The following is a 16,751-nucleotide window of genomic DNA, read 5'->3' as shown; positions in this document are numbered from 1 at the left end:
TAGAGAGTACGATGCTGAGTGAAATAAGTCAGAAAAAGATAAATACCATATGATTTCACTCCCGTGTGGAATTTAAGAAATGAAACAGATGAACATAAGGGGAAAAAAAGAGAGTGGCAAACCATAAAACAGATTCTTAACTACAGAGAACAAACGGAAGGTTGATGGAGGGAGGTGGGTGGGGGATGGGCTAAATGCATGATGGGTATTGAGGAGAGTACTTGCTGTGATGATCACTGAGTGTCATACGCAATTCTACTCCCGAAACTAATGTTACACGATATGTTAACTAACTGGAATTAAAATTAAAACTAGGGAAAATACTTTTGACAAAAATATATAGCCAATGCAAGAATTTTTGATTAACACTTAATAAAAACCCAAAGGAAAACATTACGGAAAAACTTGGTGAATGTATGGTGGAGTGAAAATGATGGCAAGAACAAATTAGTGTGACCTGCTTGTGTAGTTTCTGGAGATTTCACATTATGCGCTGATAGAACCTGGAAGATCTAGAGGTATGAAGAGATAAAATACATGCTAATTAGAAAAGCCATGGCCATGTCTTGTGGATTGTACAACAGGGAAAGGAGTACTAGAATGAAGTGCCTATGGAGGAAGATGAAAGAGAGGTTTTAGCATCTAAATGAAGAGGGCTAGCCAGGGGGTACACAATGAGAGGAAGAACAAGATGGTGATTTCAGTAAAAGGAAGTAAGTTCCTCTCCACCGGGAAAAATTGGGGAGGGTTCGGAGATGTGGGAGCAAACTTGTGGGTACGATATAGGCTGCTAACCTCACATGGCAGAAGAGGCAGTCAGAGAACATTGAGAGGTTGAGAATTCCTGGGAAGAAAAATGGCAGGAGTTGTTAACTACGTTACCTAGGAAATGGCACTAAAAATACTGTTGAGAGTAGTTCTGCTGGGCTGGGTCATAGGGAGTTCTCTGCTTGCTTTCCAGGAAGTGGTCCTGACTAAAAGTTTGGGCCAGAAAAGGAGTGAGCAACAGCCCCGCTGAAGGTGTTAGGAGTGGGCTGAAGAAAGCAGATGTGGTATGGACCATGGCAGTTAGCACTGTTGTGGCCTGAGTGGAAAAAAAATCTTCCTCTAGTCTCATCTGACAGTACAGGGAAGGAACATACCAGCAGTGGTGGTGGGTTGAATAAATAAGCAGGCACTAAAGACTAGATTTACCCAAGAGTTCTATGTTCATGTGCGGTCTTCACACATTGAACTTTGATGAAAATTAGTATTTGATGCAGAACAGCTATAATAGCTAACATTTATTGGGTATTTACTGTGAATTCAGATTTTATCCTAAGAATTCAGTATTTACTACTTACCTTAATCTTCAGGATAATGCTACGAAGAGGGTAGTATTATTCCATTTAACAGATTTGTTCTATAGTTTGGTTTTACTAATTCAGCTCTTTATATAACTTTTTAATACTTAATTAACCTCTAATTAACCTAATTAACCTTTTACTTGTTTATAGTCCACAGAGCTGGAGGTCTGCTGGGGCAGCTCTGTGTCAGCCCGGGAGTTGGGTTCAGGTCTGTTCCACGTGTCTCTCATTCAAGGAGCAGGTTGAATGAGCAGCCCCTACCTGCAGAAAGCCCTTCCCATGGAGAACAGTCTCTGCTTCTGTCACATCCACTAACTCCCTGTGAGTGAAATAACTCATACAGAAGCAAGTCATCTGGCCAAACCCAAAATCGATGGGACAGGGATACATATATTCTCAGCCTCTTCTGTGGTGAGGCGCACTGCCAAGCAGCGTGGCAACGGGTCTGGGTATGTATCATCCTTTCAGGAGTGAAGAATTGGGAACAAAATCTTGCCTTCAAGTTGGAAAACTGGGACCATAAGAAAAGGAGAGAAAAATTTCCAAGAAGGAAATCTTCAATAATAGATAGAGGGTCGATAACTATGCCGTGAACAGACTGTTGGAATTTGTCTGTGGTTAGATATCATTTAGGGGAGCATATCAGCAAAGTGGTGGTGGGGTGCACAGACCACTTGGCAATAGGGGTAAGGTTGCCAGATTTGGCAAATAAAAATATAGGATGCCAAGTTAAATTTGAATTTCTGATAAAAAGAACTCATTTTAAAGTCATGTTTAATTTTAATTATTCAGTTTTTATATGAAATTGATCTGGGTGTTCTGTATTTGATCTGGCAACCATATGTTGGGGTCATGAACGAGCAGTAGGTGAGGTATTGGAGGCAAGATAGAAGACACCGCTTTTGAAGTTGGGTGATGAGGGCAAAAGGAGGAATAAACCGGAAGGTCTATATAATTAGGAAGAGCTCTATTACTAGTGAAGACCTGACCCACGTTATCAGAGATCATCACATATATACCCATAGTGGATATTGGGGGTGTAACACTGCCCATTTGGGGAACTAAAGTTCTAGCAGCAATTGGATGCATGACCCCAGAGCACCTCTTTGTGGCAATTTGAAAAAACAAAAAACAAAACCCCCAAATTATAAGACTTTGTCCCAAGCTATGGTTTAAAGTAACCCGTGTGAGACCAACTAATAAAAGCATCATGTAATGTCATGATATTGACCATGTTTGGTTTACACTTAGGAGTTGTGAAGACTTGCATATGTTGTGTCTTCTTGAGAGGCACCCGAGGAACCAGGATGGGAGGTAGGGTGTGGGAGCTGTGTAAGGCCTGATGACTTCTGAGCTCCTCTGAGTTCAAGGGACTCTGTACATAGATAAGAAGTCATGGAATCTATTTTTGGGAGCAAATAACTTAGAGGGCAAATGGACCGACTCTGGGAGGACTGAAATGCTCCATGGGGCTGGGATTCAGTTCAACCCCAAGGTGCAGATTTTTGGGACTAATGCAGAATTGAGGGGCACTTTGCACTGGGACAAGGAGTCAGGTCGGGGTACTCAAAAGACAATGTTACCTTGGAACCGAAGAGTAAGTGTGAGGCTCAGCTAAGGACAATTTTGTTCCATCTCCTTTATTAATACTCTTCCTGAGAGCTGATACGATATATTCAAGAAGTTTAATGATGCAAATGGTGAGTGCAGTCAGAGGAGGACGCAGAGGAGAAAGTTACAGGACAAAAGCCTTAGAAAGAGAGCTCAGCGGATGGGGAAGAGTTCACCTGCCTCCTTTCCATATTCCCTTGCCTCCTGTGGTAATGGCAGAGCGCTTGAGACATGCACAGGAGACCTTAATGGCCGGGAACGTGTCGGGTATTTTCCACATAAGCATCTTTGCTGTAGACATCTTTGCCACAAGCGTTTTTGCCACACAGCTTAATTGGCTGTAAGGCAATTTTGCTGTAAAAGATAAAAATCACAAAAAATAAAAGAATGAATAAAATTTTAATGAATAAAAATTCATTAAAAAGGACAGAATGAGACATGAAAAATGAGTGACAAAATTAAAAAGCCTTTATTGTGAAATACAAAATATTTGAATTCATTTAAAATATATGTAGATTCATGGCAATGCTGTGCAAATAACAGGTTGTATTTTGTGGACTGTACCTAAGTACTTGTCTCTGAAGTCCTTCATTCGTTGTATTATATACTTTTTTTTTTTTTTTTTTTTTTTTTGGGNTTTTTTTTTGCTTGGTGCTTTGTCTCTTTGTTCAGCACCCCCTTTTTTTTTTTTTTTTTGGTGCTAAATCTTCCTCATTAAGCAAGGTATCAGTTTCCAAATACTAGGATGCATATTTGTAACTGAGTTTTGTACTGCTTAATGAAAGCCTTCTACACTGTTGTTTTGGCATATTCTTCTTGACATATTGTCACTTCTGTTGATAGATGTCCCAAAGTTCTTTGGGTTCAAAACTCCACACCACGGTGTAGACCATTATGAGAGCTAAGATTTATAGAGTATAAAATGGGAATACTGTGTCAACGGAGAAATGAAACCAAACTGCCAACCAGTTGATGAAACCAACAAACTGTCAAATCAAACTGTCAACCAGTTTTTTTTTTATCTTACAGGGAAAAATTGCCTGATAGTCAATGAGTTATGTGGTGAAAATGTTTGCAGCAAAAATACTTGTGGGCAAAATGCCTACAGTAAAGATGCTTGTGGTAAGAGTACTTAGAACTGGCTGGCAGTTGCGTTGAGGCAGAATGGTTTGGGTTAGAGTTCTTTGCCTTCTTTCCCAGCTGATGGACTCTTCATTCTTAAAGATTTAGCTCAACTGTCGGCATAATGGAGGATGCAAAGTGTTTAGCAGGGTGAGCTCTGGAATCAGACTTTGGTTCATATCCCAGCTCCATCACTAACTAGTGCTGTGACCTGGCCTGTTGTTTAGCTTCTCCAAGCTGCAGATCCTTTCCATGAAATAGGGTTATGAGTTCTTAACTCTTAGGGCCATAGTGAGAATTGAAGGTAATCCCATAGCTCTTTGTATACAAATCAAAATATATTGCTTTAATTATTTCTTTTTGTCATGATCTCTCTCTCAGTGGACAAGGAGCTCCTTTAAGACAGGGTCAGTGTTTTTTTTTTTTTATTTATTTTTTGTTTTTCATTTTTATATCCCAAGTAAATAACGTAATATCTAGTACCTAACAAAGCCCTTAATAATGTTAGTTAAGTATAATCAGATCATACATCTCAGGCTGGGATTTCCAGATATTAAGTTGTCAGAGTCAGCAAGAAACCATGAAGACAGCAAAATGCTTTTCCTACCGTTACTTCTTCTCCGCCATTGTAGGCCCTGAAGTCATAATGCTGGGCAGAGTTACCTGATTTGAGGAGAGATTTCTGCGTTTCTGTCTCTGTCTAGACGAAGAATTTTAAGGCTGTATTTAGTTGCCTCCTATTTTAATGTCCGACTTGACCCAGCCCTCCCCCAGTCATGTGCATTAAACAGCTTAGCTCTGACAGCTTGTTGTAAACTGAACTGATCTGTTGTTTTTGTCTTCTTGACCCAACCTAACAGATAATTTCATGTCTTGTAGACCAAACAACTGGTTGACTCAGTAGGGTAAAATTCAGTCAACTGTTTAAAAAACTTTAAACAACTGATGTAGTGACATGTCCCACATTGCTTTATTGTCTCAAATTTGATATTGATTTAGTTGTGTTTATTTTGCTTTAAGTCAAAGCCAGTGTGGTCTATAAAAATATTAAGGGCTTTTAAAAGGTGGGGACTAGATCCCAACAGTTATTTTACTACAAATAAACTGCAATATGAAATGATTGCTTACCATGTATTTTGTGAGGACTATGATTGTGAAATACATGAACACATTTTTGGAGAAGAAAAGAAAAAGAGTCATAAAATTAAATTAAGAAAGCTAATAATTTATCTTTTAACATATTATTTATAGAGACTCATATTTGAAGATATGTTTACTCCCTAAGATCTACTGATGATAATTTAATGAATTGCTTGGTTTGTTAAGTTGGCCTAATGAAAGGCAAAGATCTACAAATCAGTCAGGGTTTCCAGGAAAGGTGGAAAGAGGAGCCAGGTGCTTTGATGAGAGACGCAGGAGTTAATATTCTGATATGACAACTGGAAATGATTTGGCAATTGGACAAGAGAGTTGTCTCTTTTATTAGCACACTCAAACAGCAGCAGAAAAACAACCTTCCATTGATTCTTACTGAGATTTATTGTTTTTAATAATGCCACTTTTCAGAAATATAGTCATGTGCTCACTTAGACAGGCTGACAAAGTGAAAACTTGCATGTGATGCAAAGTACCCTTTGGGCGTAGATTAAGACATATATAGTGCAGTGACAAGTCAAGTCAAATGCCCACAGCAGACAACAAATCCCAGCCTCCCTTTCCCATGATCTGGCTCCCATTTTGCACCATAGAACCCACAATGGAAATCTGGCAAAACATAGAACACAGATGGCTACCAACTGACATGAAAAGCAAATTTTATTAAACATGTTTACATACATGAGTTGTTCATTTTAAAAGCACAGGGGAGTGTTAAGACAAGTGGTCAAAATAGAAAGATACTACCCAATTATAATTAGTTGATTGTTGGCCACTAAGACAGAACGGAATCTAGTAGAAGTGCACCAATGCTTCAGTTCTTCCTGCTCAGCATGGTGAGTAGTGGTCAATCTGTGCCCTGTGGAATGATGGGCAGATAATTCTGGCATGTGTAAATAATAATAAATAATTCACTTGGTGCAGGCAGTATGTCTATGGATTAAAACCTAGTGTGTACACAGTGTCTACATGTGGTACAGCCCCACGGTAGGAATCTACACCAAAATATTAATTAGAAGGAATTTGGTCCATACTACATCACGTTTTCCAGAGGGTAAAAAATAAAGTCCATCTATAGACATTTCACCCCAAACTCACAGACGGAGTCTGGCTAAAACCTGCAAAATGTCTATAACAAAAATGGATGGCTTAGATTTCTTGGTTATTTCAGTATAGTAATTAACGAGCAAACTGTACAAGTACATGCAACATACAAGCTGGCCTAATGTGGAACTAACATACATTATTAAATAGCCTTTTGAGGGTTTTTTTTTCATTTTTTCTTTTCTTTTATTTTTTACTATTTTTTTTTTTTTTTTTACAAAACGNTTTTTTACTATTTTTTTTTTTTTTTTTTACAAAACGTGCATGCAGCTTTGAACAGTTCCAAGTCATGCTGCTCTATTTGTGTGATCACAAAAATTGAATGACTCATAAAAGGAGGGAGAACGTATCAATGCACCTGCAGAGTCTGCAGTTTGCAGCACGTTTACAGAATGTCACAAGGGAAATTCAAGGCCAAGAAAAACTCAAAGGAAGAAAATGCAAGTTGAAATTTGACTTTGTTTTATTCCCCCCCAAAGTAAGATACTTTGCATTAAAAAATCAAGCTTTGTGCTTGCATCAGTCTCAAAGAAATGTAAACTAAAATTGGATAAAAACATTACTTTAGTGCAGAATATTTCAACTGGAATTTCCAGTGGAATATTGGACAGTTCATACCATGCTATTTCCAGGGCAGATGGGTGTGTCTACACTGAGACATGGCCGAGAAGCCTGGGCATAGCTGAAAGTGTCTTAGGCTCAAATCTGTTTCTAGTCACCATTTTGGGAAGTCAAAAGTATGGTTTATACACATAAGCGTATACTTTTTTGGGGGGATATCAGGAAGAAAAAGTTATTACAAGGAGTGTTTCCAAAGTACAATTATACAGTTCGTTTTAGTTCCCAGCGTTAGTTGCAGATTGACTTCTTTAAAAGTCGTCCATGAAAAACAATGGAAAAAATAATTTTTTAGAACACAGATTATTTTTCATTTAAAAAAAGTGATTCTGTGATTATTGGTTTTAGAAGATGACTTTTTGTTTTCTGGGTTTCCACACATAAGACTGAAGGATTATAAAATGAAAGCCAGTGAAACCCGTCATTGGCCTCATCTTGCCTAGTTGTTGAACACTTTGGGGAGATGCCACAGAGACTGTTTCAGCCCTTTTTTGGTGCTCTTGGGAAAAGAAAGGAAGGGTCTTTGTAAGCATCATGAGGCCTGTCATGACATATCCAAAAACTAGTGGAAATAACAAAAACAGTGAAAAATAAATCAAGGAACCAAAACCCAACAAACAACACACAAATAAAACACATGGAAGAACAAAACTTCTCAAACACCAGGGAGATAACACTGCTTGTGGTCTGTGCAGAAGTGTGTAAAATACAACTTTTCAGAGTGAGAGTTTCCAGTTTGTTCAATTTGGGGTGTGTGCATGCCTGTGTGTGTGTGTGTGTGTGTGCATGTGTGTGTGTGTGGATTTGAAGTTTCCTCTTTTTCTGTTTGTCAGAAGCATCAGTGACTCTCACTAGCATGTTGACTCTTACTGTAATTTGATAGACTGCCTTGTTCTGTCATATGAAGCCAGGTTTTAAACAAGTGGGACATATTATTGAAAAACTATTACAGGCAAAACACAAGTTGATTGTCTGTCTCCAACAATGCTTTTGATCATGAAATATCTGGTTCAGATTATTATCCTGAAAGGTAGAGTTTCACTGGAATGACTCTGGTATGAGTTCACTATGAGCGGATGCAGGGAGGCCCAGTTGAACTTTCCAGAGATGACTGGGAAGCCCGGCGGGTTAGGGGAGTGAGGGTGGGATCCACCAGGGATGATGGTGGGAACAACTTGTACCATCCAATTACCATACTGGATAGATCGAGTTCTTCCAACAAGATTTGAGCCACACCCATAAAGCATTTATGGTCCATTCTGCCATAGTCCCCCCAGACAATCACCTGCAGAGACAGAGAAATGCAATACAACTTGAACATCTCTTTCTTTCACATTTGAAGAGTTGAAAGCAACTACTCTGTAAAAGTGGGCCAGTCAGGGAAGCAGAGGAAATGAATATAACTGACACCATGGAGGTAGAACCGATAGGAAGATACACACACGAAGGTGCTCAAAGAGACACTTCCTAATAATTTTTAGATTTGTTTCCCTAGTCAATGAGGGGTGTTATCTACATAACCCATGTTAAAGAAATAAATATATAAGTTTGTTTATATATGAATTCAATACTTTCTTTAGTAACTGCTATCTAGTAAGTGATGTGCAGGACCACAGAGATATAAAAATTAAAATTTTTATATATAACTCGTGCGAGTTAGCAGGGCAAAACACTGTAATTCAGTGTACAGTGGAGTGTGCGTATGATGGAGTATGCATAAAGAATGAGAACATGCATTACATTTCTTTTATATTATAAACTTGTTAGTGAAGGGACAGGTTGAAAAATAATTGTAAGCCATTGCCTTTTGAGCATTTGTCTGACAATTCTAACTTGATCAGATGATTAACAAGTCAGAGTTTACAGGCAGTTAGCACAATCTGGGTCAGCTCCTACTGATGGCCAATAAGCATTCCATTACCCTTACTCCTACTCCTAAGGTCCTGTTTTCCAGTCCTTTGGTCAGTCTGTAAAGGTTCTCAACTGAACTCATTCACCTGCCCACACAGGCAGGAGTGGTGAAACTTGCCTTTTCAATTTATTGAGTAGCTTTGCCAAATTATTTAACCTCTGCGATCCTCATACATAATCTTTAAAATGGGGATTATGATATTTTATGCACACGGTAGTTAAAATGTTTAAAAGAAGTAATGTGTGGGGACGCCTGGGTGGCTCAGTTGGTTGACCATCTGACTCATGGTCTTGGGGTCATGAGATGGAGCCCCGAGTTGGGCTCTGCACTCAGCATGGAATCTTCTTGGGATTCTCTCTCCCTCTGCTCTCCCTCTTCCCCCACGTGCTCTCTCTAAATTAAATAAACCTTAAAAAAAAAAAAGAAGTAATGTATGTAATTACTTTACAATGCATCCGACATTCACCAGTCCTGAATATTCTCTTTTTCTTTCCTTTCTTCCTCTTTGTATCCCATGTCTGGCACATAGTAATGTTCAATAAAACTTTAGCATCATTTGTCTTGATTATCTGTCTATCTACCTACCTATCTATCAAGAAGAGGGGGTGTGGGAAGTAGGGCAAAAGCAAAAGGAGAGGATGGAGAGAAGGGAGAGAAAATAAAAATCGTGGTTTCCCTTAGATCCATCAGATATTTTTAATACTACATATTGTTTATATTGTAAATTAACAATTTATCTTTTTCTACTCAAAGATGTCACACCACATTTCTCCTCACTGAAATTTACTCTCTTCCTGTCTGACCACCTCCTCGGTGTTTATATGGATAATGCGGACATTACAATGGAAACAGTCACACTATTACCGACCTGAAGAACTTTACCCTGTGGGCTTTCGTCAAACACCAGGGACTGCTGATACAAAGGATCAAGGGTTTTTCGTGCAATTCTTGTCTTCTTCTTGGCTATACAGGCCCCGTTTTCCAAAAGATATACTTTGACGTATGGAGCTGAACAAAGTAATATTTAACATATAAGAAGTTAATCCTTCAAGTTACATTGATTTAATTAGAGAATGTCTTATTAGAGAATTAGAGAATTAGAGATGTTTAGTGAAATGTTTCCCATTGACTAATTAAATCATTTTGAATTTCTGGTGCTCCATAAATTTTCTGCCTTAAAACTCGTATGTTACCACTACTGGCATTTTCCTCATTTCCAGTAAATGCATGCAAAATTAACCTAAGACTGACTGACCTGGGGTATAGCTGCCATCACAATTCAGGTGCATAACTTAAAGCTCATTGTTTCTTTTTTATGCTTAAAACTAAAAAAAAAAAAAGTCCTTTTCATTTGTAAATGTGCAGAAAAAAAAATAACCAAGGCAAGCTAAGAAACAATCATAACTAAACTTTTCTTAATGTGATAATACTCTTCCTTATACTTTCTGACAGAGTAAGGTGCAAGGAGAGCCCAGATCCACTTTTATAGAATCAAAGAATACAGAAAAGCTGCCTTTTTAATCAATCAGATGATGCAAAACGGAGCATATAGAATTCGAATGCAGTAAATATTTTGATTTTTTTGCTTATGTCAGATTCTCCTGTCCAAACCCAGTACCACCTTTCCTTACCGGGTGTAGACTTGGAACCAGGTTTTTGCGTAAGACTTCGTGCTCTAATAACTTCAACTTCTAATTGGCCCTTTTTATCCTCCATTCCAATTTGTATGTCACCTGAAAGTGGAAAGGAAGCAGAATGTCTCAGCTTCTTTGCAGTTACAGTTAAAGAAAAAAAAATAGACGTACATGACAGACTCCAAACTGTGATCTTCGTGATCCTGATAAAAACCCTCATATTTAGAGGCCCTGCTCCCACTTTTCTTCCCCTGCCTCCAAATCAGGTTTTGAAAAGTTTCTCTTCATTTTTCTGGTACTAATCCATGTTATGAGAGTCCCATATTCATTTATAAATCACTCAATTACAACAATACTGAGGTATTTCAGTTATTCTTATACTCTAGTAAGATTTCTTATCTTTTATATAACCTACTATATAATACTTTTTAGTAAAAAAGTATAATTATCTGTATTTCCATTATCTAGAGAAAACCACGATTAATGTTTTGGTGAATATCCCAGCAACCTCATAAGTACTTTCTCTTTCTTCAACTAACTCTTTTCCTCCTTTCATTCCTTCATCTATCTATCTATCTATCTATCTATCTATCTATCTATCTATCATCTATCTATCTATTATCTATCTCTATCATGACCATACATCCTCAATTCATTGACTATTTGGACCAGTGAATGGGCATGTCATTACTTGTTTAACCAGATCCCTGTTGATGGAAATATAGGTTATCTATGTTGTCACTATTATAAATAGCACTGCAATGAAGAGCTTTACAAAGAATTTTTGCATACTTGGTGTGCATAAATTCTCAGATTTTTAACTATTGGGTCTAATTAATGGGCAATCAAAAATTCCATGCATATTGCCAAGTGTCTTTCAGAAAGATTGTGCCCATTTGTCCTACTATATATTCTGTCTTCCCATATTCCACACCCACTAGTAGAGGTATTAGGAATAAGTCTAATTTTTGCCAATCTGATGGTTAAAAAGTGATAACTTGCATCTCTTTGATTAAGAGAGAGGCTGAACACATTTCTAAATATTTTCAGTTTGTATTCTTTCTCTTATGTTTTGCCTGTTCATGTCATTTGACAATTTTTACTAAAGTGCTCATCATTTTCTGATTGATGTGATACTTTACTTCTGAAAATGCTAAATGTAATTATTTCTAATTTTTTCTTAGTTAAATCATCTTCAGTTTCTCAGTTATAAATTCTCTTTATTTGCCAGGTCAGTTGATCAAGTTTGTGGCTCTGGATTGTTCATTAGTTTTGACCTCAGCTCCCAGATGTCTCTTTTGTTTTTGTTTTATTTGTCAGAGAAAGAGAGGGCACAAGCAGGGAGAGCAGCAGACAGAAGGCGAGGGAGAAGCAGGCTCACTGCTCAGCAAGAAGCCTGAAAAGGAACTCGATCTCAGAACCCTGGGATCGTGACCCGAGCCGAAGGCAGGCGCTTAACCGACTGAGCCACTCAGGCGTCCCTTTGTTATTGTTTTAATCACATACACACATAGTTAAATAATCAAACTGTTCTAGAAGTCTTCTTATTAGTATAAAAGAGTCCCATTCTCTCTCTCAACTTCTTGCCTCCTCACTGCTTTCAAGATTTTCAATATTTTTATCTGATTTATTTTTTACCGTTTGGCATTTGTCTCCCTATTTCTAAATACTATGCTTATAAGGTATTTTCCTATGTTTTTCAGTTTTAGATATTAGTATTGACTTCTAACTTCAATCCCTCTCACTGCCTTCCTACCCCTGCCATATACTTGACACTTTCTATCATCCCCCATTAGACTATATAATATGATTACATAACATCACTTAGACATGAGTGAACTACAATACTACGGCTCCTTCTCACTTCTTGGACAGCTCTTCCTCTTCCCTATACTAAATAAGGGTCTTTTAAAAAAGCATCTGCTTACATTTTTACGTATATATCATTAGTTCAACCCCTTATTCTCTCCTGGTTGTTGACCTCTTCCATAAAATCAAACACATTAGGTATTCTGTAGATTTTATCTGATGGATTCTGACAATTTGGACAAATTTTGTTTAATTTAAATTCAATTAGCCAACATCCAGTACACCATCAGCCTCAGACGTAGAGCTTGACAGTTCATCAGCTGCATACAACACCCAGTGCAAACTGCGTTTAAAGCTTGCTGCAACTCTTATCTTTAGATTTTTCTTCACTATCGTCTTGGGTATCCCAACCATTTCTCTCCTGTGTTGAAGCATTTATTTACTGGATCTTTTCTTTCTCCTTTTTTAGTTCCTATATTTTTTTAAGTTCACTTAGTTCATTTTGTTGAGGCATAGCCTCCAGTAACATTCTGAGCAATGTTGTATATGAAGAAAATGTTTTTGAGACCTTTCTTCTGTTAGTACGTTTTTATTCCGGCCTGAATCTTACTTGATAATTTGGCTCGCTATTGTACTCTACCTTGGAAATCAACTGTTACTCAGAATTTTTAAGGTAATACGCAGTAGTCTTCTGGCTTTTAGTATTATTATTGAGGACTCCGACGGCAATCTGACTAAATTACTTTTCCTCTTAGAAAACTTGTAGGATTTTCTATTAATCTCTGGTGCTGTGAGAGTCCACGATGATGTGCCTTTGTGGTGACCCATGTTCATGCATTTTGCTGAGAATTCCATGGGTCCTGTCAAGCTGGAATCTCATATCCTTCAGGGAAATAGCTGTTGCACGTGTTACATGTCACTTTCTCCCTTTGTCATTTTTCTTTTAACTTAATTTAGGGTATATTGCTAGTAGAAGTTTTCAATTTATCTGGTTTTGGCTTGACCCTTTGAAAGTTCTTTCCTATTCCAAGAGCACAGAAACATTAATGTGCACAGAAACATTAATGTAAGTGTTTTTCAGTATTTTCTAGTGTCTTTCTCCACCCCAGTTCTCTTTTATAATGGAGTATGAAATATTTTTGTAAGTTCTGAAGTCGGGAGGCAATTTTATTCATCTTTTTTTTTGCTTAGTGAAGTAGTTTTGCCCCACCCTCTACTGAATAATCCACCATCTTTCCGTGCTGTGAAATGCTACCCTTACCCTACATTTGGATCTATAGTAGACTGTCTTAACAAAGTTTTCTGACAATTCAAAGATTTATGACTAACCTTATTCACTTTGCATAATGTCTCAAGTTAGAAACACACATCAGAAATTTGAAGCCAGCAAAACTCTTGCTCAAATGTTGTTTCTCACTTATATTACTACGATGATACTTTAAATGACTTTGTCAATCATGAAACATCAATTTTCCTGTGGAAAAAAAAAATGATTCTTACCCATTGCAGGGGTGGCAAGGGTTTGGCGGCCCACAAGCTGAGCTGGTCCCAGTCCATCAAGAAAATCACTGAACTGACTGTCTGCTCCTAGTCGTACTCCAGGAAATATTAAGCTATTAGTGAAAGGACAAAAATCAAAACATTAGATCTCCTAGAATTCTTTTCATTAGTTTCCACTTGACCACTAATTCCAATCACGAATCATAAACATTAGACAGTTTTTACATTGATTCTTTGCATTCTTTGCATTCATTGCCTCTAAACCAAGTATATGAAGTTCAGCACTGATTGAGAAAAGATCTAAATAAACTCTTAAGGTATGTTCTTAACTCTTAACTCTTAACTGATGTTCTATTCAGGAGAGCTTAGTTGTAGTTTTTAATATACTAAGTCTTCTGGACATTTACAAATACAAATCCCAACATAAATATATTGCTGACATAAAATATAAGATGCAAATTTTTATATCATGAACTTTATACATAAATAATTGTTCATGAACATTAAGTAACATTAATGCTAAATTTAAAAAAATGCCTGACAATTTCTTCAATAAATGTTTTAGCAAAGTACAAATTCTTATTTACAAGTAAAAATGTTTAATTCATTCATTTTTTAATGAATTACATTTTTATATTATCTGAGATTTTCAGTCAGTTCAAATGGAAAAGAATTGATTAGACTATGTCCATTTCTTTTTTTTAAATAAAGCATTGTTTTAAAGATTTTATTTGTTTATTTGAGAGAGAGAGAGAGCGTGCGCGTGTGCACATGCACATGCGTACATGCACAGGTGGGGGGAGGGTCAGAGGAGGACAGAGAGGGAGAAGCAGACACCCCACTGAGCAGGGAGCCGGATCAGTCCCAGGACCCTGGGATCATGACCTGAGCCAAAGGCAGACGCTTAACTGACTGAGCCACCCAGGTGCCACTAGACTATGTCCATTTCTTACTACACCTTGCTTGCCTGAATTCCCTGGGCCATAAGCAGAGAGTGACTGTGCTCTCCTTGTTTATTGATGTATCCTGGGCAACAAGAACCATGCTTGCTATGTAGCTGGACTTCAATGAGCGTTTTTTGAATGAGCACATTTCTATAGGGATTTATTGTTTCCAATGTGCTTTCTCACATATTATTTCCTCACAGTCAAGGGAATTAGAGAGGGCACATACTATGATTGCATCCAGAGACTATGAAAATTAATCTGTAAGAGGTTAAGTGGCTTATCCACAGTGGAGGTAAATATTTAATTTATTAGTTTTACATCAGGAAATAATGTCTCCTTTCATTTGCACGTTGTGTTATAATACTTCATCAAATATTGGCATTTTTTCAGCAGTTTCATCTCCATAACTGTCATTGTTGCTGATTTTTGCTCTTAGCTATATCTTGCTGGGACCATGCATACCAATCATTTGATTAAACAAACACTTACTAGTTTCAGTAATTGGCATAATTTTATTTCATTTTCTGAACAAAATTTAAAAATGCCAGTAAAGTAAAATAAATTATTACTATTAGATGGGTAAATGAGATTTTTGAATGGCAATAAATGAATAATTATAGAAAATTTGTACACAGTCAATCACCAAGTAACCCACTGCAGAATAATGATTACTTAATTTTAAGTTCTATCACCTCAGTAAAAGTTTAGTTTTATCAGAAAAATTCTCAAGCATAGAAAAATGCAGGGTTTTTTTTTTGTTGCAGGACCTATATGTAAAAGCAAGTAAGCAAAACACAAATCTAGTTATATATTTTTAAGATTAATTAATTACAAAATTAACTAACACTCTTTAACCAGAAAAATAATGAGAAAGATAAATTCTGGGCTTTTTTCCTAATATAAAAATGAGTTAGTGATGTTTTAAAAACAAAAACAATTAAATTGCTATCATGAGAGTGTTAGACTTCCAAAAACTGAGAAACAAAAAATAGTTTTTGGAGAAAAGTAGGAATATGGGAAATCAGCTCTCACTTCTAAATTTTAATTCAGATTTTGGTGACTAGGCCAGACAATGAGTTTCCCCACATGAAATGATCCATTAAATGTAGCATTTCTACACCACACACCCAGGAATGGACTATTGTGAGCTTTCCTGGATGATGGAGATCAGTTTATTCATGTGAACCCAGCTTTTCTTCACACCTTTGAAAGGTCTGAGGGACCAGGTGCCGAGGTGTGTCCCCGTGTCCGTGTTGTAAGAGGTAAGCCTGTTTTAAAGCAGGGAGGGTTGAACTCCTAGTTGAACAGAGAAGCTGCGCCGTCACTGCTGGCGGCTTTGTTGTTTTACCTGTGACCACACAACCCGTGGTTCTAAAGCCATACGGACGTGCTGACGTCACTTACTTTCCCTCGGAGCTGTAACTGTTGATGCTGCCGTCAGTAGACTCTCGACTTGGTTGCCTTACCATCTTCCTCATTTCGGCTGCCATTCCTGTTTCTGTGCTTCTCTGGATGGTACTTTTTAACTTCTTGTGGCCTGACTCTGACAAGAGAGAGTAAAAGAAACTCTAAGTTTTGTTCAGACTGTTTTTCCCCCTGAATATTGATGGATTCTGCAAATAAAACAATTATGCATAGAATTAAAAGTATACTCAGAAAAAAAGAGTCTAAGGGAACAATCTGATTAGCTAAATCTCTTTGCCAACATATGCCTTGGCCAAGAAGGGTAGCAGTGGAGGGTAGACCCTGCCTGGGTCTCCGAGACCGCTTGAATCTCAATGAACCAAAATGAGCTGGTTTTAATATGGCTGCTCAAGTTATCAACGGCAGTAAAAATTTGGATTTGGCACGGATCTGCGCGCACTATGTGGAAAGATAATGCTGAGCAACCTAAAAGATTTTCCCCCAATCTGGAGTGTTCCAAATGTGTGGGAACAGACCTAAATGAATGGGCCTTGTCCTTTAAAGGAGAAGAGGCACAGGGAACCAAGCA

At 37.6% G+C, this 16,751-nt stretch overlaps 1 protein-coding gene across 50 annotated transcripts in view; it reads right to left on the bottom strand.

Moving 5' to 3' along the window:
* Window positions 1-6,584: 6,584 nt before the first annotated feature.
* The window catches only part of RIMS1 (regulating synaptic membrane exocytosis 1), a 721,356-nt gene continuing 711,189 nt past the window's right edge, over window positions 6,585-16,751 (bottom strand). For 32 of the 50 annotated variants that reach the window (XM_034647841.1, XM_034647842.1, XM_034647848.1 and 29 more), the window contains 5 exons: window positions 16,163-16,301; window positions 13,812-13,924; window positions 10,500-10,601; window positions 9,737-9,876; window positions 6,585-8,241 (listed from right to left, as the gene is read on the bottom strand). In XM_034647841.1, the coding sequence (XP_034503732.1) occupies window positions 8,023-8,241; window positions 9,737-9,876; window positions 10,500-10,601; window positions 13,812-13,924; window positions 16,163-16,301 (713 nt within the window). In that variant the 3' untranslated portion in view covers window positions 6,585-8,022. The remainder of the gene's footprint in view (window positions 8,242-9,736; window positions 9,877-10,499; window positions 10,602-13,811; window positions 13,925-16,162; window positions 16,302-16,751) is intronic. The other 18 variants (XM_034647860.1, XM_034647866.1, XM_034647878.1 and 15 more) reach the window with 2 other exon arrangements.

This window comes from Ailuropoda melanoleuca, chromosome 19 (genome assembly GCF_002007445.2).
Source record: "Ailuropoda melanoleuca isolate Jingjing chromosome 19, ASM200744v2, whole genome shotgun sequence".
Classification (NCBI taxonomy): Eukaryota; Metazoa; Chordata; class Mammalia; order Carnivora; family Ursidae; genus Ailuropoda; species Ailuropoda melanoleuca.
The sequence above is the reverse complement of the archived record's forward strand: the minus strand, read 5'-3'. Positions and strand labels throughout refer to the sequence as shown.